Source organism: Chamaea fasciata, unplaced genomic scaffold, assembly GCF_029207755.1.
Source record: "Chamaea fasciata isolate MVZ Bird 193981 ecotype frontalis unplaced genomic scaffold, bChaFas1.0.hap1 SCAF_29, whole genome shotgun sequence".
In the NCBI taxonomy this organism is placed as follows: Eukaryota; Metazoa; Chordata; class Aves; order Passeriformes; family Sylviidae; genus Chamaea; species Chamaea fasciata.
Window position 1 is genome coordinate 5,151,424 of NW_027094114.1, and position 23,422 is coordinate 5,174,845.

At 49.2% G+C, this 23,422-nt stretch overlaps 1 protein-coding gene across 1 annotated transcript; it reads left to right on the plus strand.

Moving 5' to 3' along the window:
* The first annotated feature begins 942 nt into the window (after window positions 1-942).
* LOC136302503 (IgGFc-binding protein-like) lies at window positions 943-23,337 on the plus strand. Its single transcript, XM_066205977.1, has 20 exons — window positions 943-955; window positions 5,629-6,837; window positions 6,924-7,258; window positions 7,483-8,053; window positions 8,342-8,946; window positions 9,320-9,890; window positions 10,536-11,116; window positions 11,496-12,063; window positions 12,264-12,457; window positions 13,184-13,325; window positions 13,796-14,127; window positions 14,817-15,396; window positions 15,958-16,556; window positions 17,059-17,623; window positions 18,092-18,684; window positions 19,313-19,805; window positions 20,271-20,470; window positions 21,140-21,514; window positions 21,892-22,173; window positions 23,197-23,337. The coding sequence occupies exons 1-20, from the start codon at window positions 943-945 to the stop codon at window positions 23,197-23,199; spliced, it is 8,811 nt and encodes a 2,936-aa protein (XP_066062074.1). The 3' UTR covers window positions 23,200-23,337.
* Window positions 23,338-23,422: the final 85 nt, after the last annotated feature.

Here is a 23,422-nt window from a genome sequence, read left to right on the forward strand (position 1 = left end):
GACCCCCTAAATCTCCCCTGGAAACACCAAGCCCTCCCAGGGACCCCCAAACCCCGACAGGATTCTCTCAGCGCCCCATTGATCCGTAAGCCCGTCCAAGGGAATGACACCAAAATTGGCTGGAAAATAAACTTTGTAACCCAATCTGAAGCGTTAGGCATTCTTTATCTGCGCAGGACAGACTGAAGGATTTCTCCTTTAATCTGCTGTGTGTGGTGAGAATTCACAACAGGGTATGGTCCTGGAGGGAGCACGAATGGGGGTCTCTGGTGGTCATATTCACGGAATGGTTCCATATGGCAGGTGACCTTTTCTTGAATGTGTTCCTTGGGCATGCACTGTTCCTTCTTGGTACATGAGGACAAAAACCCCACTACATTCCTCACTACCTATTTCTCCACTGGCTTCAGCTATGCTTGTGATCCACTGTGCGTACCTTGGCATCCTTTCATCTTTTTTGCCAGTTAGTCTTTAAGCTCCATCCGGCACCTTCAGGGCAACTGAAAATTTCCCTTCTCCGTGTCATTTGTCAGGAACCCCAAAACCCTTCCAGGGACCCCCAACAGCCCCCAGGGACTCCCATCTCCATGCAGGGACCTTGTGGTTTGGGGAGTTCAGAGGGCTGAGGGGGTCCCCGGGTAGTTTTGGGGGATCCCCATGTGGTTTTGGGGGTCCCTGAAGGAGGTTGGGAGGTCTCTGTCTCTGGACAATTTTGAGGATCTCTGTGGGGTTCAGGGATTCCTCATTTTTACGTCTTCATTTTAAGACAAAAGCCCTTCAATTCCCTGATTGCCATCGTCTCTCCTGGCTCCAGCTGATTTTCTTCAGCTTTTTCAGTCATTTGGGCCAGAATTTCCCATTCCCTGGAATTCCCCTCTGGGACTCGGGTCATTAATTTTGGGTAAAAAACATCTGGGTTTGGTCTGTCCTTCCCCCAGGGTCATGGGGCCAGAGGGTACCATGGGGACAGTGATTCTGGGAGTTCAGGGAATTTGGGATGATTGCCGTGGGTCCCACACCTGTTGTGAATCCCTGTGGGTTCCACCCCTGTCACAACGTCCCTGTGGCACTCCCACTTTTCACGGTGGGTTCCATTCCTGTCATGTCCCATCCATGACAGGACCCAGCTGCCAGTTCCCAGATTCTCTGGAGCTGTGGGTCATGCCCCTTTGGCCCCTCCCCCCCATCCTGAAATTCTGCTGAATCTGCCCAAATCTGCAGGGTTTGGCTGTGGCTTGGGTGTTTTTCTTTGGGTATAAAAGGAGTGATTTTGGACAAACGCTGTGTGTCTGCAGGATCCCAGGAACTGAAGAGCCAAGGGGCTGGTGAGTGGGGAGGCTTCATTCCCCGTTTCTTCCTGGTTTTCCTCATTGTTTGGGGAAGGGCAGAAATTGAGGCTTTTTTCTGCCCACATTTCAGATTTTTTAACCCTTTCCCATCCCCAGTTTTATGGCTTTTGCTCCCTTTCCCCCGCAAGTTTCATAATTTTATCCTTCTTGGGAATCCCCAAGTAACCCTTTTTCTTCCAAAATGTTGGGCTTTAAACACATTTTTTTCCCCCATCCCAAGTTTTTTTATTTTTTGCCCGTTTCCCCCAAATCTCTGAAGTTTGCCATTTTCGTGCACTTTTCCCCCAAATTTCAGACTTTTTGCCTTCATGCCCAAACTTTGGTGAGTTTTTTCCCCCTTTTTGAGGCCAAATTGAACATTTGGGAGGGTTTGTGTGGGAGCAGGTGAATGAAGTGTTTTCCTGGACGTTGAGCCCCATTTTTGATCCCAATTTGGGGGATGTTGGGCACAAAACAGCCATTTTGACCGAAACTGGTGGGATTTGGGGAAGAAATCATCCTTTCCGTAAAATTTTAGTGTGGATTTGGTGGAAATGGTGTATTGTGGTGGCATCAAGGGGATGGCTTGGCAGGAAGGCTGTGTCAGCATTTTAACCTCATTTTGACAGGAATCTTGGTGATTTGGGTTTAAATTAATCTGGTTTTTAAGTGAATCTGATGAAGATAGAGACTCTGATGCGGCCTGAAGCCAGGGGAGTGGGGAGGATGGGGGGAGTGATGGTTGCCTCAGCTGTTTAATTCCATTTTGACCACAAGGGGAGGGGTTGAGGAAAAAAAAACTTGACCCAAAATGCGGCAATTTGGGAAGAAAAACCATTTGTATCCAAATTTGGGGAATTATGGACAAAATTCATGGAGTTTGGAATGTTTGGAGCGGATTTGGGGTCAGTGGGGGCCAATATAATCCCCAAGACATTTCCATGGGGTAAAAAAATGCATTTGGGGGTACTGAAAGGTGTTTTGGGGTAATTTGGGTGTTATTTGAGGCTTTTGGAGACACCTCTCAGGGCTCACATGGATTTTCCCCATAAAATAATGATTTTTAGTGATTTTGAGTGTTTTTTCACAGGGATGGCACAAGATGGGATCTGGTGGCTCCTCCTCCTTCCCTTTTGTGGTAAGCAAACCCCCTGTTTTCCACACAAAATCCCCAAATTTCCTGGATTTTGTACTTATTACCAGGCTTTTTAGCATATAAAATGAAATCCTGAATCCCTGGGCTTGTTTTTGTGTGAAAATTCCCCTCTTCCCTCATTTTGTATTTTCTCCAACAACCTCTCAGCTGCAGATTTATTATTTTTAGCAAAAAAAGCCCTTTTAATTTTTTTAAATCCAAACGCCTTTGGAATCTTTTATTTTTCATGAACGCCTCAATAATTTCAATAGAAAAATCCCGTTTTTCCTCACTTTCTACAGAAAAAAATTAAAAAGTGCACTTTGTCCTGCTAATTTCAGTTTACTTTTTGGTTGTGGGTTTCTTCGTATGGTGTTTTTGTTGTTGGTTTTTTTTGGTTTTTTTGGGTTTTTTTGTGAGCTAAAATTCTAATGATGAGTTTTAGTGTTTTCCCAGGAAAAAACCCAAGAGCTATATGCTGGAATTGTATTTTTTTTTTTTTGGGGGGGGGGGGAAGATCTATTTTTAAAAAGGCTTTTTTAATGAAAAAAGTTCTTTTATTTGGTCTTTGTTAATAAAAGCAGTTGGTATTTAAAAACCACAACCCCTTTTATTTCGTATTTTCCTATTTTTTTCCAATTTTCATTAAAACCTCTTATCAACCCAATTTTAGATAGTGTTTTAAAGAAAAAAACCTTTTATTCCCTTAATATTTTTTAATTCTTTTTTTAAAATTTATTTTTTAAAATTTATTCATTGAGGGGAATAAAAAGCCCTCTTGAACTCTGTTTTAGGTTTCAAGTATTTTTAAAGAAAAAACCTCATTCACTCTGTTCTAATTCTTAAAATCCTAATTGCTCATTTCCCTGTTGATTTTTCTTCAAAATCCCCCTGTAAAAAACCCCTTAAAAACCCTTTTTTATGTATTACTTCAGGAAGCTTCCTTTAATCCTATTTTTTATTCACAGTCAAACCTCTTTATTCCAAGTTTTTTCCCTCAAAACATTGAAATTCCATTTTTTTTTCCAAAACAAATCACCAGAATTATGTTTTTTTTACCCAACATTCACAATTACCTATTTTTTCAATTTTAAAAAATCTTTATCATAGATTTTTATATATAGACCGAGTTTTAATCAATTTTTATTTCATTTTGATGGTTTTTTTATCCTGAATATCTAAAAAATTCCTTCTTCTTTTTTTTTTTTTTTTTAATTCGGGAGGATAACCACTCTTTTTGACTTGGTTTGGGGCATAAAAGGGGTATTTTTCTGTTTTGTAACATTTTAAAAATCCCTGAAAATATTTTTAATCATTTCAAAGTATCTTTTATTTGTTTATTTTTACTTTTATTTATTTTTATATATTTTATCTATATCCATATCTATATTTCTACTTACATAAAATACCTAAAATTTTAATTGGCTAATACAATTAAATAGTGTAATTGAATAACATACTATTGACTAATAGGACAACAATTGCTTATTAATACTTACCTATAATTTTATATGTTGTGGATATATTATTAATATGCACAGACTATAATAGTTATATATGAATGTACAATATAATCTTTTCTGTAATTATATTAAAAATACAATGTATGATCTATTGTTCTATAATTATATTGTTAGTATTATTATTCTTGATTTGCATTCTTTAGTAAGAATTTCTATGAAAATTCAGTACAGAATTATTTAAATGTTTATATGGATGTATAAAAGATGTGAAATATAAAAACATTTTAATATTTTGTATTCATATAATATATTAGTGTGTTAATTAATATGGCACACTATATATTGCTATTATATGCAACTATATCCAGTTATTGAGAGGTAATTATAAAATATAGAATAGATATTACTATAAATATAATATATACATCTGTCGATTATTTTACAATGTACTATGACATAGAGTTGCATTATATTATATGAATGACATTATGTTATTGTATTGTAATGTAATTATAACTGCATGCAATGAATGAATATAAAATTTACTAACGCAGTTATATATTATTTTTGTGTTAGAATGTAATAGACACTATTATAATTGTTACATTAATTACATATAATGATAGATTACATTGCAATATAGTATAATGTAATGGTATATTAATTCTATTCTGGCCTACAATATATTCTCTACCTTTGTATTTTTGCTCCTTATTGCTTATTTTTGATTGATTTCTAGAGGGTTTTTTTTTCCCCCAAACCGTTTCTATGGAAACAAGAAATAATTTTAAGTCATTATCTGAATATTTTAATAGAGGAAATATGAATTATCTACTGTTGTATGTAATTATAAAAATAGCATGTAAATTTGTAATACTGAAATAAATTCAATAATCACAGCAGTTATTATTGTGTTACTTTAATTATTTTTAATAATTATGGATTTGGATTAAATCTTTGCTGATATTCTATTAAAATTAGGTACAAAATAATGGAAAAATTACTACTGTATATTTACATAGAACTATTGAACATTACAGTGTTATAATTAATAGATCTGTATAATAATAACATAGAAAACTATATAACCAAGTTATATACTGGATAACAAGTATAATAATACAGTAACAGGCTAAAAAAGTAATTGACGTGTTTTTACTGATATATGAGTCCTATATTATTAATATTTTATCAGTGTGCTAATAATTAGTAATATCCTAAAGGGTATTACATAGTAATATTAATGTATCAATAACACGTGATATAACAGTATAAATACCTAGTCATATTGTTGTATTAGGGAGAGTATTTTATAGAATTAATATTAGTTAATGACACATTATTTCATATTATTAACACATTGATGTATTTTAATATTTTGTCAATAGAACATATAAATAAGAGTTTAATATTTATACATTAATATTTATAGTTTTATTCAAATGTTGTTTATTAACATAATAAACTAAATATAATTTCTATTATGATTGTATGTAAAAAGAGACTTTATAAATTGGATACTGCAGTCATATCTTTAAAGTAATGTCAGTACAATTCCTACTATAAAATAGGAAAATTGGTATATAAACACATATAAAATTGATATTAAAAAATCAATATAAAAATATAAAAGCCCCTTTATTCAACCCCCTTGGTTGATATAAAAATTAACCAAGGCCCCGTTTTCCCCCTGTTTTCCCAGCATTCTCCAGTGCCAGCTACCGGGGCCGGGAGTTCCTGGCCGTGTTCCCACAGAATGATGACGAGTCTTCTAGCGCCTACCTGCAGCTGCTGCTCACTTCCTATGGCCCTGACGACACCCAGGTGTCGGTGACACTTCGTGGCGGCTCCATCACCCAGAATGTCACCCTGAGGCCAGATGTCACTGTGCCCTTGCCCCTCCCCGCTAACCTGGAACTCACTGGAAGCCGCACTTCCCATAAAACCTTGGTGGTCCAGGCCAGCGCTGACATCTCCGTGGTGGCTGTCAGCACCAAAGGCTACACCGTGGGTGCCACTGCCCTCCTGCCTGTGGAGAGTCTGGGCACCAGGTACTACGTGGTGACACCCCTTGGGAACAACACTTATGGCATGGCCGAGTTTGTGGTGGCCGCCGGCGCCACCACCACCGCTGTCAGCATCACCACCACCACCACTTTCCACTATGCCGGGGCCACCTACATCCCTGGTGCCGTGCTGCGCCTGTTCCTGCAGCCCTACCACAGCTTGCAGCTCCAGAGCAGCCAGGACTTCACTGGCACAGTCGTGGTGTCCGACACCCCTGTGGCCGTCCTCAGTGGCCACACCTGTGTCAAGGTGTCTGCTGGCTTTGACTTCGTGGTGGAGCAGCTCCTGCCAATGACAGCGTGGGGGAGGACCTATGTGGTGCCACCGAACCCGCTGCAGGCAGACGCTGACTTTGTTTATGTGGTGACGGATGAAGACAACACCATCACCTACAACACCGGGAGCGGGAATGCCACTGTGGCCATGGTGGCAGGGGCGGTGCAGACGTTTGTGGTGAACCGTAACTCCCACCTGTACATCAGTGCTGTGGTGGCAGTGCAGGTGGTGTTTTTCTTCAGCGGGTCATCTTGGCAAGATCCCTTCCTCCTTGTTGTCCCTCCTGTCAACGCTCACTGCACTGCATTCCGCTTCAGCAGCGTGCCCAGCCAGAATAACCATGCCATCCTCATTGCACCCACCACTGCCACTGCCACTACCACCCTCAACCATCGGCCAGACAACACCGTGGCATGGCAGGCCATTCCTGGCACAGATTTCTCCTGGGCCAGCATCACCGTGAGCGCAACGATGCAGAGCGCCGAGAACTCGCAGGTGCCTATTGGCCTCCTGGTGTTTGGGTTCCAGAGTCACACTGGATACGGCTTCCCTGGGCTCTGTGCTGCCAGTGAGTACAGTCAGTCCATTGTTGCATCACTCCAGCGGTTGAGTGTTGTCCAGTTGACCATTCACAGGGTTTCCCCTCCTTTTCAGTCCCCATACCGCTCTCCTGTGAGGATTTGGTATGCGAGGAGAGGTGTGAGATGGTGGATGGACAACCGGAGTGCATCCAGGAGATTTTCTCCACCTGTTGGCTCGCTGGCGGGCCACACTACCGGAGTTTTGATGGAAAATTCTTTGATTTCATGGGAACATGTACCTACACCTTGACCACCATCTGCAATCCGGATCCTACCCTTCCTGCCTTCTCTGTTGAGGTCAAAAAGGAGAAAAAGGAGAACTCCAAAGTTTCCTCCATCGGGTCCATCACCGTCCATGTTGACAACATCACTGTCACTGCTGTCCGGTCAGAGAACGGGATGGTGAGGGTAAGCAAAAAACCATCATCATTGCCAAATTCCAAGTAATCTCATGGAATTTCACTGCAATTCCATATTTAGCAATGACCTTGAGGGTCTTTTCCTAAATAATTTCAGGATTTGCTGGTGTGCAGGTAACCCTTGCATGAAAACACTTCCTGTCTTCTTCATCTCCATGTATTGCCCGATTTTGATGGGTTTTGGTTGTGTTGATGGTTGTTGTTGTCCTGCAGGTGAGCAACCTCCGCTCGCGCCTCCCCATCTCCCTCTCCCATGGGAAGCTCCGCATCTACCAGAAGGGTAAATCCATGTTGATCCACTCGGATTTCAACCTGAAGGTCCTCTACAACTGGGACGATCATGTAGTGATCAAGCTTCCGGCTACTCTTTCTGGAAAAGTCTGCGGAATGTGTGGGAACAACAACGGGGACCCCCAAGATGACGCCCTCTCTCCTGATGGAAAACAGGTGTGGGATATTGTGGAGCTGGGGAGGAGCTGGAAGGTGGCCAGTGAGAGTGGCTGCTGCCAGGACACCTGCGACGGCGACTGTGGGCGGTGCAGATGGGACCAGGTGGTGACATACAAGGCAGAAACCTGGTGTGGGAAGTTGTCCCATCATTCTGGGCCATTCCAGTCATGTCATGACACTATCAGGCCCAATATCTACGTGAAGAACTGTATCAATGACCTGTGTGCCAGTGAGGGACGTCATGATGTGCTGTGCCACGCCCTCCAGATCTATGCTGATGACTGCCAGGAGGAGGGGATCAATGTTTCCGATTGGAGGACAACAGTGGGATGTCGTGAGTAGAGGGTGGTTGGGTAAAATACTCCTTGGGGTGGGCGGAACCTAATTAATGTGGGACTGAAGATCCATGGGATCATGGGTTGGGAAAGGTTATGGCAGCAGATCCAGGCAGGAAGGCCATGGAATTCCATACAGACTCCAGAAAGTCCAGGTGGAAGGCCTAGGAAGTCTGTGGAGACTTCAGCAAACCCATGGAGCCTCCAGGATATCTGTGTAGATAGTCAAAGAAGTCTCTCCCGCCATGTGCCACTGCCCCCTGACCACTGTCTCCCTCCCTGTCCAGCTCTCACTTGCCCGCCCAACAGCACCTACAGCACCTGTGGCCTTGCCTGCCCTGCCACCTGCAACATTCCTGCTGTGTCATCCAGCTGCACTGCTGTCACCACCTGCGTGGACACCTGCGTGTGCCATGAGGGCCTTGTCCTTGATGGCAACACCTGCATACCCCCCTCTGAATGTGGCTGTGTCTTTCGGGGTCTCTTCCGTGGCCTTGGTGAGGAATTTTGGGGTGACCTCACCTGCACCCAACGCTGCGTTTGTGACGCGGAGCAGCGGCAGGCGGTGTGCCGGGATTCTGGTTGTGGCGCCAAGGAGGAATGCCGAGTGGAGGAGGGGATCCAGGATTGTTATCCCAAAATTTCTGGGGTCTGCACTGCTGTTGGAGCCACCCACTACGAGACCTTTGATGGCAAGAGGTTCATCTTCCAGGGGACATGTACCTACCTGTTGGTTGGGTTATGTGAGGACACCCCAGATTTGGTGGGATTCCAGGTATTGGTGCAGAATGGCCACCGGCGTGACAAGCTCATGTCATCCATTGCTGTGGTGACAGTCAAAGTCTACAACAAAACCATCAGCATCAGCAGGGAACACCCTGGAAAAATCATGGTGAGTTTAGGGAATGATCCCTTATCTTTTCACCACATTCTGCACCTCATCCCAAACCTCATCCCATTAACAAGTGCTTAAATCTGAAATGTAATAAAATCAATGTCATTTGGGTGTTCCAGCTGTTGAAAGCGGAATTGGAATTTGCCATCAGACCCAAAAGTTATCAATTTTTATGGTTTTCTCCCCAGATCAATGAGTGGTTGATCAGCCTCCTCTTGGGACTTGGACCTTCTCACCCTCTTAAATCCCAAATTTAATTCAATTCAAAATTTAATTAAATCAATGCTTTTTGATTGCTCTGGCTGTTGACAATAGTTGGAATTTACCATCAGACTCCAAATTTGATCACTTTTTATGGTTTTCTCTCCAGATTGATGAGCAGTTGGTCAATCTCCCGTATCGCTACAGTGAAAGAAAGATTGTTGTCTATCGTGACGGGCAGGACGTGGTGGTAGAGACCAATTTTGGCCTCGTTGTCACCTGCGACTGGTACAGCCACGTCACCGTCACAGTGCCCAGTGGCTTCGCCAACGCCCTGTGTGGGCTCTGTGGGAACTACAATGGCGCCGCCAGCGACGACATGATGATGAGGAACAACCATGTGACATCAGACCCAGATGCCTTTGGGAGCAGCTGGAAGGTCACAGATGTCCCAGGATGTGGTGAGAGGTCAACAGTGGAATGTTCCAGCACTGTTGCACCTTCCCGGCTCCAACAGCAAGTATCTGGGAAGGGGTGTGAAATTATTTTGGGAGCGGATGGACCTTTTGGAGCATGTCATGGTCATGTTGATGCCCACCAGTACTTCCAGAGCTGCATCCATGACTCCTGCCTGTTCCCTGATCAGGAAGAAGGGATGTGTGCAATCATTGCCCTCTACGCCACCAGATGCCAGACTGCTGGTGTGTCCATTGGGAGGTGGAGGACAGATAATTTCTGCCGTAAGTTGGGATAATGGGAGGGATTTTCCTTCAGCAGTATCCAGAGGATCTGCAAGTCTGCTCCAAATCCATGTATGAACAAGCCAGAGGTGGGTGTGAATCCAGTGGGAATTCCACCCAAACTCTTGGTTGATCCCATAATCCACCCAAAATAAACCCTTCCTAAGGTAGCTGTCTCATCTGGAATAATTAACCCCTTCTAAATCTCCAGTTTCCTGGTGTTGGCTACAAAATGGATAATTTAGCGGGCCAACCACCAAAAAATGCACCAAAAATAGTGGAATTGTGTTAAAGGGATCCAGCTTGGAGGCCAGTTGAGGACCCAGTGTGGAGCAATTCTTTGGGTGAATGTTGCATTTTTCTCCATGAAAATGTGGGAAATTGGGTGGTTTAGCAGTAAGAATTCCTATTGTAATGGGCTGGCATATTCTTTATGGATGATCATTGGATCGTCATCAGATAATCATTGGGTCATCATTTGATGATGCCCCTCATCACATCCGCAGGGAGGAAAATTGAGGGTTTGCCATGAAACTGGGCTAAAAATCTCTGTATTTGGTGAAGTTTGCTCCTGAATTCCAGGAAATTTCCAGGATTTGGCTTGGAATTTCCTGGTTCCTCAGGAATCCCATTGTCTCCCGGCAGATATTCCCTGTCCTTCCAACAGCTCCTATGAGCTCTGCTCGCACACCTGCCAGCACACCTGCGGCGCTGACTCTGCCACGTGCCCAGGGCGGTGCCGTGAGGGCTGCACGTGTCAGGATGGTTTCATGCTCAGCGGCGATGAGTGCGTCCCCACGTCCCACTGTGGCTGCAGCCACCACGGAGTCTACTACAAAGAGGGGGAGACGTTCTACCCCACAGAGCAGGAGATGTGCCAGTGCCTCTCTGGTGGCACTGTGAAGTGCCAAAATACTTCCTGTCCTGATGGCCGCCCTGGGAAGGTCATTGATGGTGTCTTCCAGTGTCCCTTGCAGGTGTCCAGCACCTGCGTGGCCACAGGTGACCACACCTATGTCAGCTTTGATGGGATGGCCTTCAACATCACTGGTACTTGTTCCTACATCCTCACCCAGACCTGCACAGGTGTCAACGCGACATCGTTTACTGTCACAATCCAGAAGGAGGCGCGGCAGAAGGGGAAGGTCTCTGGGATACAAGCATTGTCTGTGGAAGTCTATGGGGTCACCTTGACCTTGAAACAAGGAGAGAGGGCAGATGTCATGGTAAGGTGGCACTTGATGTTCCAGATCTCATGGGATGCCCTCCAAATTGGGTTTCCTTGATGGAATAGACACCTCAGCCCATCTCCAAGCCCAGTCCATACTCCTGCCGACCTTTCTTTGTAAGCAAGGTCTGTAAATGCACTAAAACTTTGGTGGGAAAGTGTTTTCCCTAAATTTTTTGTTCTACCTCAATCAGCCGCAAATCTGTGCTTGCTTGATGAGGGGAGCCCTCACTCCATCTGCAAGACTAATCCATTCTCGTCCGAACTTTTCCTTCCAAGTGGGATCCACAAATGTGTCAGAATATTGTTTGGAAGATGTTTTCCCAAAATTTCTTGTCTCACCTTCTCACTGGAGGACTCTTCTTTCTCTATCCCAGGTGGATTCCATCTCCCACCACCTCCCCACCATCCTGAGAGAGGGACAGGTCCAGGTCTATGTACATGGGACAGGTGTCCTGCTCCGCACTGACTTCGGCCTCGTTGTCCACTATGACCTTGTCCAGCACGTGATGGTCACAGTCCCCCAGACCTACATGGGGCGCCTGTGTGGCCTCTGTGGCAACTACAATGGCCAACGCAATGACGATTTCCAGCTCTCCAGTGGCCAACTGGCTCCAGATGCAACAGCCTTTGGATCTGCATGGAAAAAAACAGACACGCCTTGCGATGACACCTGTCCCAAGGATGAGTGTCCCACCTGCCCAGAGGAGAAAGTGGCAGTCCTCCAAAGACCCAACTACTGTGGCCTCCTCACGGCCCCCGAAGGTCCCTTTGGCTCCTGCCATCGCATGATCGACCCCATCCCGTATTCCCAATCCTGCATCCATGACCTCTGTGTGACGGGAGGGGACACGCATGTCCAGTGCCAGAATATCCAGAGCTATGTCACCATGTGCCAACATGCCGGAGTCACTGTGGGGGCTTGGAGGACACCATCCTTCTGCCGTGAGTTTTGGGAGGGCACAGGGGAAAATGTCCTGTTTGGGGTTGGGAAGATCTCCAGGTGATACTGGAGTTTGGGGGGGCATAGGCAGGGAATGTTCCCTGTTTGGGTGTGGGTGACAGTGGTGACATCATGGGGTGATGGGATGAGCTTTAAGGTTCCTTCCAATACAACTCAATCCATGATTCCATGAAAATTCCAGCCCTCACCTGCCCAGCCAACAGCACCTACTCCATTTGCACTAACACCTGTGCCAACACCTGTGCTGGAAATGCCACCACCTGTCCCCAAACCTGCACTGAGGGCTGCCAGTGCCATCAGGGCTTTGTCTTTGATGGACACAGTTGCATTCCTGAGGAGCACTGCGGATGCTTTAGCGATGAGGAATACTATAAGGTAGTATTTCTGCCCTTTTTTCCTGTTTTTAGGCATTTATGTCTTTTTTCCCTTCGTTTTTTCCCTATTTTTATACATTTGCTTCCTTTTTTTCTTTCATTTCCTTCTTCTTTCTTTTATTTTTATGTCTTTAGCTATATTTTTCCTCATTTGTTTTCTCTTCTCTCCTATTTTTCTGCATTTACCTGTTTTCATGTTGTTTTCTTTTTTCCTAGCCTAATGTATTTACATTTTAAAAGTTAATTTCCCCCATTAAAAATTAATTTCCCCCTATTTTTATGCATTTACACTTTTACTTCTTGCATTTCCCCCTATTTTTCTATCTCATTTTCGCACCATTTTTCCCCTTTCCACCCCCCTATTTTTATGTCATATTTCTCTTGCATTTCCTTTCTTTTCCTCTATTTTTAGGCAGTGAAATATTTTTTCTTGCCTGTATTTCTCCCTGTTACCCATTTGCATTTCTTTTTCTGCATTTCCCACATTTTTCCTAGAATTATGCTTTTCCCCAGCATTTCCCCCCTATTTTTATGCATTTATGTCTTTTTTTCCCTGCATTTCCCCCTTTTCCTCTATTTATAGGAAAGGTAAGTATGTACATCCCTTTGCCTTGCAATTTGTTCACTATTTTCCCTATTCTTCTCCATTTATGCCCTTTTTTCTGCATTTTTTCCTTATATCCCCTATTTTCATGGGTTTCCCTTTCTCCCTTCTCCCTCCCCACAGCCCCATGAGATGCTTTTCAGGGATCACTGCCAGCGCCGTTGCACCTGTGTCCCTGGCCAGGGCCTTACCTGCCATGAGCACACTTGCACTGAGGACGAATCCTGCGAAATCCGGGAAGGGGTCTTGGGATGCATCAATAAAAGTGAGGAAAAATGAGGGAAAAGGGGACTTCAGATGCAAAGTGGATCTGGCGATGCTTGAGGGGTTGACTGTGGAAAAAAGGGAAAGGGAGGTGGAGGGAACAGAATCCTGCGTGTGTCACTAAGCCTCAGGGATGGGGCAATTCTTCTGATGGTTTCTCCTAAGGTTTCTCCCATCCCATGGCTTCTTCTGTGGTCTTTCCCATGGTTTTTCTCATTGTTTTTCCCGTGGTCTTTCCCATGGTTTTCCATCCCATGATTTCTCCCATGGTTCATTCCACTACTGTTCCCATAATTTCTTCCATACGGTGATTTTTCCTATTCCGTGGTCTTTCTCATCTCAGAGTTTTCTCTCTCATGTGAGTTACCCCCAATTTTTTCCCTATCCTTTTCCCCAGCCCATGGCTTCCTGCAGTGTTTATCTCCTATTTCACCCAGCCCACGGCTCATCCCGCTCTCCGTCTCCTCCCAGACCCCTGCAAGTCCCTGCACTGCCGCCCCAAGGAGCGCTGCCGGCCCCGCGGTGCCCAATCCCGCTGTGTCCCGGCCCTGGTCGCCACGTGCTGGGCATGGGGTGACCCACACTTCCGCACCTTCGACGGCCTTGACTTCGACTTCCAAGGAACCTGCACCTACACCATGGCCGAATCCCATGGAAATGACCCTGGGCTGGTGCCCTTCAGGGTTGAGGCCAAGAACGATATCCGTGGCGGGATCCAATCTGTATCCTATGTCTCCTTGGTCAATGTTGACGTCTACGGACTACGCATCTCCTTCCGCCGGAATGAAGTTGGAAAAGTCCGGGTGAGTTGGTTGGAAATATGAGATTTTGGGCTTTTCCCCCACTTTTTGCTTCATCCAGCCAGTGCCAATGTTATTTTGGGATTAATCAGTCAGACTGGGAGATGGATTGTTGAAATGTTGGGATATTTTGGGAATAAAATGTTTGGATATGTCAGGAATAAAAAGTTGAGAAATGGTGGGAACAAAATATGGGAAAGAGAATATCTGGAAATTTCAGGAACAGAATGTTGTGATAAGCTTGGAATAAGATGTTGGGATTTGTTAGGAATGAAATGTTGGAGTATGTCAGCAATAAAACAGGATATGCCAGGAATAAGATGTTGAGATAAACTGGGATAAAATGTTGGTGTGTCTAGAGAATAAAATATTTGGGTATTTCAGGAATAAAATGTTGGGATGCAGCAGGGATAAAATACTCTGGGGTGTTTGGATATTTTGGGAATAAAACATTGGGTCATAGTGGGAAGAGAATGTTGGGGTATGTCAGTAGCCAAATATGGCAGGAATATAATGTTGGGATATGTAAGATGTAAAATGTTGGGATATGATGCAATTTAGCATTGGAATATGCTGGGAATAAAGAATGGGGATATGTGGGGAATAGAATATTAGGGTACATTTGGAATAAAATATTGGTGTATGTTGAGAATAAAACATTGAGATAACTGGGAACGTTGGGCCATCGGCAGGTGAATGGGGAGGTAACGCTGCTCCCAGTGCTCCTGGCAGATGGGAAGGTGCGGGTCCGTCCCAGTGGGCTCCGTGTTGCTCTGGAGACAGATTTTGGTCTCCGGGTCTCCTATGACTGGAACTGGCACCTCCTGATCGACCTCCCCAGCAGCTACTTCCGCCATGTCCGCGGCCTCTGCGGGAATTTCAACCTCAAGCCCCTCGACGACATCCCCGAGGCTGGTGACAACATCACTGCCATTGTCACATGGGCCAAAAGCTGGAAAAGTGCTGACTCTGAGGCCGATGACCCAATTTGTTGGGACTATTGTGATGGAACATGCCCAGTGTGTGATGAGGATAAGAAGGAGCTTTATGGCGGGAACCAATATTGTGGGATCATCAAAAAATCCTTCCAGGGACCCTTCAGAGCATGTCACAACATAGTGAAGCCTCAAGACTTCTATCACAGCTGCCTGTCAGACCTATGCCTGAGTGATGGGGCGAGGTCGATCCTCTGCCAGGTGCTGGAGACATACGCGGCAACGTGTCGGAAGCGTGGAGCTGTGGTCCATGACTGGAGGACGCCATCAGGATGCCGTAAGGGCTGGGGTTTTCTTTGAGAAGGGAAGGAGCCAGAGTGGGGGAGGAGGGGAATGGAGTGGGATCCATCCTGGGTTGAAGCCTTCAAATCCCTCAGGTGATCCTTGCAAGTTCTCCAGAACTGTCTTCTGGTGTTCCAGCCTCTTCTTTGTGGCCCAGAACTCACCACATCTTTCTAAGAATCCATACCACATTTTCCAGATCTTTCCCACATGAGCCAGGCCCTTACACTTGTGTCCCAGATGTATCCCACACCCATCCTGCATTTTCAAGACCCTTGCCACATATTCCAGGCCTTTCTCCTTGTGTCCCAGACCTCATCCTGTGCATTCCAGACCCCATGCCACATGGCCCAGACCCTTGCCACATGGCTCAGACCTCATGCCACTTGTCCCAGTCTCTTCCCATGTTTCCCAGACCTTCCTCCTTACAATCCAGACTCTTTTTGTTTTCCAGAGCCTTCCCCATGTTTGAGACCCTTTCCCAATCCCCATCCACTTTGCTGAATGCTGTCCACTCCCCTAATCCCTCCCTCACCCCAGTTTCCTCCCCCTGCAGCCTTACCTTGCCCTGAAAACAGCCACTATGAGCCCTGCGGCAACGCCTGTCCAGCCACCTGCTCTGACTGGGACAGTCCAACCGCCTGTGACCAGCCCTGCGTGGAGACCTGTGCCTGTAACACTGGCCACGTGCTCAGTGGCGGACAGTGCGTACCAGTGTCCCGCTGTGGCTGCACCCGTGATGGCCGCTACTACCGCCCTGGTGAGGAGTTTTGGGGCGATGAGACCTGTCGCTCCAGATGCAGGTGTGACACGGAGCTGGGAATGGTGGTATGCGAGGACTCCAGGTGTAAGCCGGGTGAGGTGTGCGCGGTGGTGAAGGGCGTGCGGCGGTGCGTGGCCAACAGCCGCTCCATCTGCGTGGCCACTGGTGACCCCCACTATACCACCTTCGATGGGCACCGCTACGACTTTATGGGTACCTGTGTCTACCTGTTGGCTGGGCTCTGCTCCACTGACCCCACCCTCATCCCCTTTGCCGTCACTGTGGAGAACAATCACCGTGGCAGCCACCTGGTCTCCTTCACCAAGGTGGTCACCATGGAGGTGTACAACATGACCCTCAGCCTCAGCCAGGAACATCCCCGGAAGGTCAAGGTAGGGATGAAGGAGATGATGGGGGTGGTTCAGAGTCATTGCATGGCATCTGGGGAGGGCTCAAGGTCATGGTATGGTCTTCAGGTGCATTTCAAGGTCATCACATGACACCTGGGTGGAGTTTCAAGTCCTTGTAAGGTGTTTAGGTGGGTTTCAAAGTAATTTCAAGGCATCTGATTGGGTTTCGAGATCCTTCTATGGTGTTCAGGTGGGTTTCAAAGTCATTGGGGTGGCATCTGGGTGGGCTACAAAATCACCTTGGTAGGCTTCAAAGTCATTGCATGGTGTCTTGGTGGGCTACAAAGCCCTTGTGTGGCATCTGGGTGGGTTTCAGGGTCATTCTGTGGCGTTGGCTAAGGTTTCAAGGTCATTGCATGGTCTTCAGGTGGGTTTCAAGGTCATCATGTGGCATCTAGGTGGTCTTCAAGGTAATCCTTTGACACCTGGGTGGGTTTCAACTTCATTGTCTTGACCTCATGCCACCCACGGTTCTCTTTCCCAGGTTAATGGTGTCCTGTTGGACCTTCCCTTCACCCACAACCAGCAGCTCCAGGTGTCTCTCCGTGGCGTCCACGGCTTCATCACCACTGACGCGGGTGTCACTGTCACTTTTGACTGGTACAGCTATGCCCGTGTCATCGTCCCCAACACCTACGCTGGCGCCGTCTGCGGCCTCTGCGGCAATGCCAATGGCGACCCCCACGATGACTTTGTCACCCGCGATGGCCGCCGTGCTGACAACGAGACGCACCTGGGGGACAGCTGGAAGGTTGGCGATGTCCCTGGGTGCCTACCTGGGTGCAGTGAGGGCTGCCAGGTGTGCAGCGACGCCCAGAAACGTGCCTACCGTGGGGACAAGCACTGCGGGCTGCTGGTGAAGAAACGGGGGCCCTTTGCCGCCTGCCACGACATCATCGACCCCACCCCTTACTTGGATGACTGTCTCTTTGATGCCTGCCTGTACGAGGGACACCAGGACACCGTGTGCCAGGCCATTGGCGCCTATGTTGCTGCGTGCCAGAGCCGGGGCGCTGCCGTGCGGCCGTGGCGCACAACTGCCTTCTGCAGTATGGGGAGACTTGGGGGCCTTGGGAGAGTAGGGGGCCTTTTGGAGGGCAGAGAGGGACGCAGGGGTTAGGCAAGGAGTTTTGGGCTGTCCGTGGAGGATTCTGAGGTGTCTGGCAGGCGGAAGGAGGGTTGGGGCTGTCTGTGGAGGCTTTGGGCTGTCCATGGCCGGTTTGTGGTGTTCCCAGGGGTTTTTGGGTCTCCATGGGGAGCTTTAGGGCGTCAGTGGAAGTTTTGGGGTGTCCATGGGGGGTTTGGGATCTGCATGAGGGGGTGTTGAGGTTTGGATGGGAGGCTTTGGGGTTCAGACAAGGGAGTTTAGGGATGTCCCTGGGGCGTTCGGGAATTTGGGGCCTGCATGGGGAGTTTTGGGGCATTCATGGGAATTTGGGGTATCCATGAGGGTTTTGAGGGTTTGCAGGGAGTTTTTTGTGTCCATGGGGGTTTTTGTCCTTCTCCCTTCCTGACAGGTCCCGTGTGTCCCCCAAATCAGCACTATGAGCTCTGCGGGTCCCCCTGCCCCCCCACCTGCCAAGGCGAAGCTGGACCTCAGGACTGCTCTGATGCCTCCACGTGCACTGAAGGTTGTTTCTGCAATCCCGGATTTTTCCGGAGTGGGGATCACTGCGTGCCCCTCCCCCAGTGTGGCTGTGTTTTGGAGGGCCGCTACTACCCCCGGGGGGTGCAGTTTTACCCTGAGCCCCCCTGCACTCAGCGCTGCGTCTGCTCCGAAAATGGGGGGCTGGAGTGTCACCCCACTCCAGGCTGCTCCAGTGACGAGGAATGCACAGTGCAGGATGGGGTGCTGGGGTGCCACCCCCGCACCTGCAGACAGTGCCAGGTTTTGGGGGCAGGGGCTTACAGTACCTTCGATGGGCACCTGGGGAACTGGGGGGGGTCCTGCACCCTCCTGCTGCTGCAGTTGGAGAGGGGTGAGCCTGAAGAAGAGCTGGAGTCTATCACAGTGGCCTTGGAGCAGGAGGACACACAAGTGCAGCGGGTGACGGTGATGGCACACGGAGTGACCGTGGTGATGGACAGGGGACAGCAGTGGGAGGTGACGGTGAGTGGAGGGCCTGGGGCCTTGGGGATGCAAGCTCCGGTTTTGGAGACAAAAATATTTGGGGGACAAAAAGGGGGATGGAAATGGGGTTTTGGGAGGTGCAGCACTGAGGAAAGGCCTGGTTTAGGGTGAAAGCTCTGACTTTGAGGTGCATGCCCCATTTTGTGGGTGCAAGCCATGTTTTGGGACAAAGCTTTTGGGGGTGCAAGCCTAGTTTGGCAGGTACAAACCGTGTTTTGGGGAATAAAAAGGGGTTGGGTGAAAAAGAGGGGGTAAACATGGGATTTTGAGGGACATGGCAGTGGGGAAGGGGTTATTTGGGGTGTAAGGGCTGCTTTTGGGGTACACACACTGCTTCTGGTGAGCATTCTTGGGACCCTTTCTGGAGTGCTAAACCGGGGTTTGGGGTGCAGACCGTGATTTTGGGGTTGAAAACTCTCTTTTTGGAGTGTAATCACCGTCCCTTTTTGGGATGTAAACCTTGAGTTTAAGGTGCACAGAAGAAGTCTAGACTCTAGTTTTGGGGGTGCAAACCCTGTTTTTGGGGATGCAAACCTTATTTTGGGAGGTTAACCCCACCTTTGGTGATCCGACTTCCCTTTCGAGATGCTCACACCGTTTTCCCCAGGTGGATGGCGAGCGCCACTTGCTGCCGCTGTGGCTGCGTGGGGGCGCGGTGGGGGTGGCGCAGGTGGGGTCCCACCGACTGCTCCAGGTCCAGGGGGGCCCCAAAATCCTCTACGACGGCAAGGCGTATGCGGTGCTGACGCTGCCCCCCTCATCCCGCCGCCCCCGGGGCCTCTGCGGCAACTTCAACGGGGACCCCAAGGACGACGACCCCGACGGGGAGGCTCCGGGCGGCCTCCCCCCAAACTGCACCCGCCTGGCGCCCGCCCCCAGCTGCTCCCCGGCCCAGGCGCGGCGCTGCGCGGTGCTGGCGGACCCCGAGGGACCCTTTGCGGGCTGTCACGGGGCGGTGCCGCCCCGCACGTACCGGGTGACCTGCGAGCGCCAGGTGTGCGGGGGAGGCGGCGACCCCTGCCCCGGCTTTCAGGGCTATGCAGCCGCGTGCCAGGCAGCCGGAGGCGCTCTCCGGGAGTGGCGGGAGACCACGGGTTGCCGTGAGTGAATGGAGGGGTCGGGAATTCGAGGTGACAGGTAGTTTGGAGTTGGGAATTTGGGGTGGTGACGTTTTGGGAGGATGGGAATTTAGGGCTCAGGATTTTTGTGGGGTCAAGAATTCTGCAGGGAGTGGAAATTTTGGTGGGGGTGGGAATCTGGAGGTCTGAGGGAGTGGAATGGAACAGGGGCTCATTCCTGCATGGAAAAAGGGGTACATGTCCGCATTTCTAAGCCCCCATCTGTAGAATGCCCAAATCGCCCCTCCCCCCCCAAACGGCAAGCCTGTGTCCTGCAGTGGAACCCTGTGCAACCAGGAGGGCCCTCCCGATGTCCCACAGTGGGAGCCCCATGGGACCACCCACCCCAAAGATGGGATGGCATTGGTCCCAGGAGATACCTGTTGACCCCAGATGATCTCCCAGTAGCCCCATTGACCCCCTTTGTTTCTTCCCTCCCTCTCCCAGCTCTCACCTGCCCCCCCAAGAGCCACTACCAGCTGTGTGCCCGCACCTGTGAGCACACCTGCGCAGGTGTGTCGGCCCCGCCCCCCTGCAGCGAGCGCTGCTTTGAGGGGTGTCAGTGCGCCGAGGGGCTGCTGTTCGACGGCGCCCGCTGCGTCCCCCCGGGGACCTGCGGCTGCCTCCACCAGGGGCGCTACTTCCAGGTGGGTGTGGCCCCGGTGCCTCCCAATACAGCCCCATTCCAGCCCTAGCTCCTTCCAGGCTCCCCATGTTGATGCCGGGTCCCTCCAATGTGCCTCCCACAGTGTTCCCAGTCCCTCCCAGTACTCCCCAGCATCCCCCATGTCACCATTTCTCCCCAGTGTACCCTACTTGCCCCAAACACATCCCCCTGTGCATCCCCCTTTGCCCCAGGGTCTCTCCTCCCCTCCAGTCTCCCCCGGTATTCCCTGTATTGTCCACAGTGCCTCCCAGGGTATTCGAGTCCCCCCCCCACTTTCCCCCACAGTGTTCCAAATCCCTCCCAGTTTGTCTCTGTTCCCCCCACAGTGCCTCCCAATGCATCCCAGTCCCTTAGTGGGGGGACTTAGTGTCCTTCCCTGTGTCTCCCAGCATGTTCCAGTGTCCCTCTGTGTCTCCACCAGTGTCCCCCAGCACGTGCCAGTGCCCTCAATGGGGGGACATGGGCACACACTGGGGACATGCTGGTGGTCCCCATGGGCACCAACTGGGGATATGGAGACACACGGGGAAATGGGAGACATGGGTCCCCTTCCCCCCTCCCACGACACCTCACAGCATCATCATCCTTATTTTTTTGGCCATTTAAAGCTACTTTTCCCCACTTTCTATATTTTATCCATGGAAAACAGATTGCTGAGACCATCCTGACCCCTGACTGCTCCCAATCCTGCACCTGCCGGGGGCCCGGGGGCCTCCAGTGCCGCCCCTTCACTTGTCCCTTCAGCCACACCTGCGGCCTCCGTGACGGCGTCCGCACCTGCATTGCACACCCAGGGCGCTGCGCCCTGTCCCCTGCCACCCGCTTTGTCACCTTTGACGGTGTCACTGGAGCCACCCTGGCCACCGGCATCTATGTGGTGGCCAGCGTGTGTGACCCCCGGGACCCTGCATGGTTCCGGCTGCTGGGGGACATCAGGGACATTGGGGACCAGCCGGCAGTGGTGGCACTTCACCTCTTCACCCCGCACAGCCTCATCACTGTGCGGAGGAACAGGAAAGTGTGGGTAAGTTGTCACCACCCTGGGTGGCACCCAAAAATGTCACCATCCTAAACATCTTCCTGACCTTCATTTTAATTTAAAAAAAAATCGTGGTTTTTTTCCCCTAATTTCAGACCAGGTAAGAGTCCCCATGGGCTGTCCAATCCCACCAGCACCACAGGATATTCTTATCTTAATTTTGCTCCAAATTGCTCTTTTTCCCCCAGTTTCATGTCAGAGAAGCACCTCCATGGGTTGTCCCTCATCCTACCCCCACCATGCCTTGACGCATCCCATCATTTGTCCACAAACTCCCTCTTTTCCACCCAGATTCCTCCAAGTAGCCTTCACCCCTGTATCACCCCAAATCCCCCTTTTTCCCCTAATTCGGTGTTCTCCAGCTCAACGGGGTCCCCACGCCCCTGCCCTTGGAGCTCCCGGGACCGTTGACCATCACGGAGACGCACGCGACCCTCCGGATCAGCCGAATCCCGGGATTCCTGGTGGAACTGGGCGCCACGGGGGTGACAGTGGAGGTGCCCAGGGAAGCACGGGCGACGCTCTGTGGCCTCTGCGGCGACTACGACGGTGCCACCAGCAACGACCTGCGAGGGCCCGACGGGACGGTGACGAGCGACGTGCAGGCACTGGCCAAGGCCTGGTGGGCGCCCGACTTCACCCAGGTGGGTGACACTGGGGGAGGGGTGTCGGGGGGATTTGGCTGTCTTGGGGGTGGCAGGAGGGGGAACAGTGCCAAAAAAAAGGAGGGGGGCGGGAATAGCCTGAAAAAGAGGGAAAGAATCCCCCCAAAAGGAGAAAGAAGGCCCAAAAGATGGAAAAGAGACCAAAAAGGGGAAAAAGAGTTCCCCAAAAGGGAGAAAAGAGCCCCCAAAAGATGGGAAAGAAGACCAAAAAGAGGGAGAAGAGCCAAAACTAGAGAAAGGACCCAAAAATCAGAGTAAAGGACCCCAAAATAGTGGAAAAAGAAAACAAAAAAGGGAGAAAGAGCACAGATGGGGGAAGTAACTCCAAAAGATGGAAAAAGAGACACATAAATGAGGAAAGGAGCCCAAAAGTTTGGGAGAAGAGAACAAAGAAAGGGAGAAAAGACCCCTCAAAGAGGAAAAGAACTGAAACAAGTGGGAAAAGATAGAGGAGAAAAGAGGGGGGGGAAGGGTGGAAAGAGGCCCCCAAATTTGATGAAAAGCTCAAAATGGTGGGAAACACCACAAAGAATGGGTGAAGGACCCAGAAAAGCCGAGGGGGGGCGGGGGAGTGGGGGAGAAGTATTAAAACGTAAGAAAGAGCCAAAAAAAAAAAAAAAAAAGCGGGGAAGAGAGAGAAAAAGGGGAAAGAGGCCAGAAATATATGGGAAAATATGTGAAAGTGGGGGGAGGGGGGGGGACGGGGGGAGGAAAGAGACCAAAGAGAGACACCAGAAAAGGGGAAAGAGCCCCTCAAAAGCGGGAGGGGGGGGGGGGGGGAACGACACGACGAAAAGCACAAAAAAGGGGAAAAAAGCGCCCAAAACCAGGGAAAAGTGAATGAAAAAGGGGGAAAGAGCCCCTCAGAGTGGGGAAAGAGACCAACAACAGAGGGGGAAGAGTTCAAAAATGGGCCTAACAAGTCCAGAAAAGGGGGAAAAGATCCTAAACCGGGGGAACTGCCACGAAGTCCCCCTCGATTTTCCCTTTCTTTCCACCCAGTGATGTGGAAAATTGACATTTCACCTGGGTGGCCGCACCCCATCACTGACGTCATCCTTAAACTGCCTCAGATCCGGAAAACCCGGATTTTTATAAACCCCGAACCTGTGTTTCGCCCCCGAAATAAAACCTGGGAGAAAACGCCGTTTGCGGGTGATCTGGAGATAAAATCCTGGGAGTTCTGGGAAAACACGAGCGTGGGAATGTGCCGAGGGGCAGCTGCGGG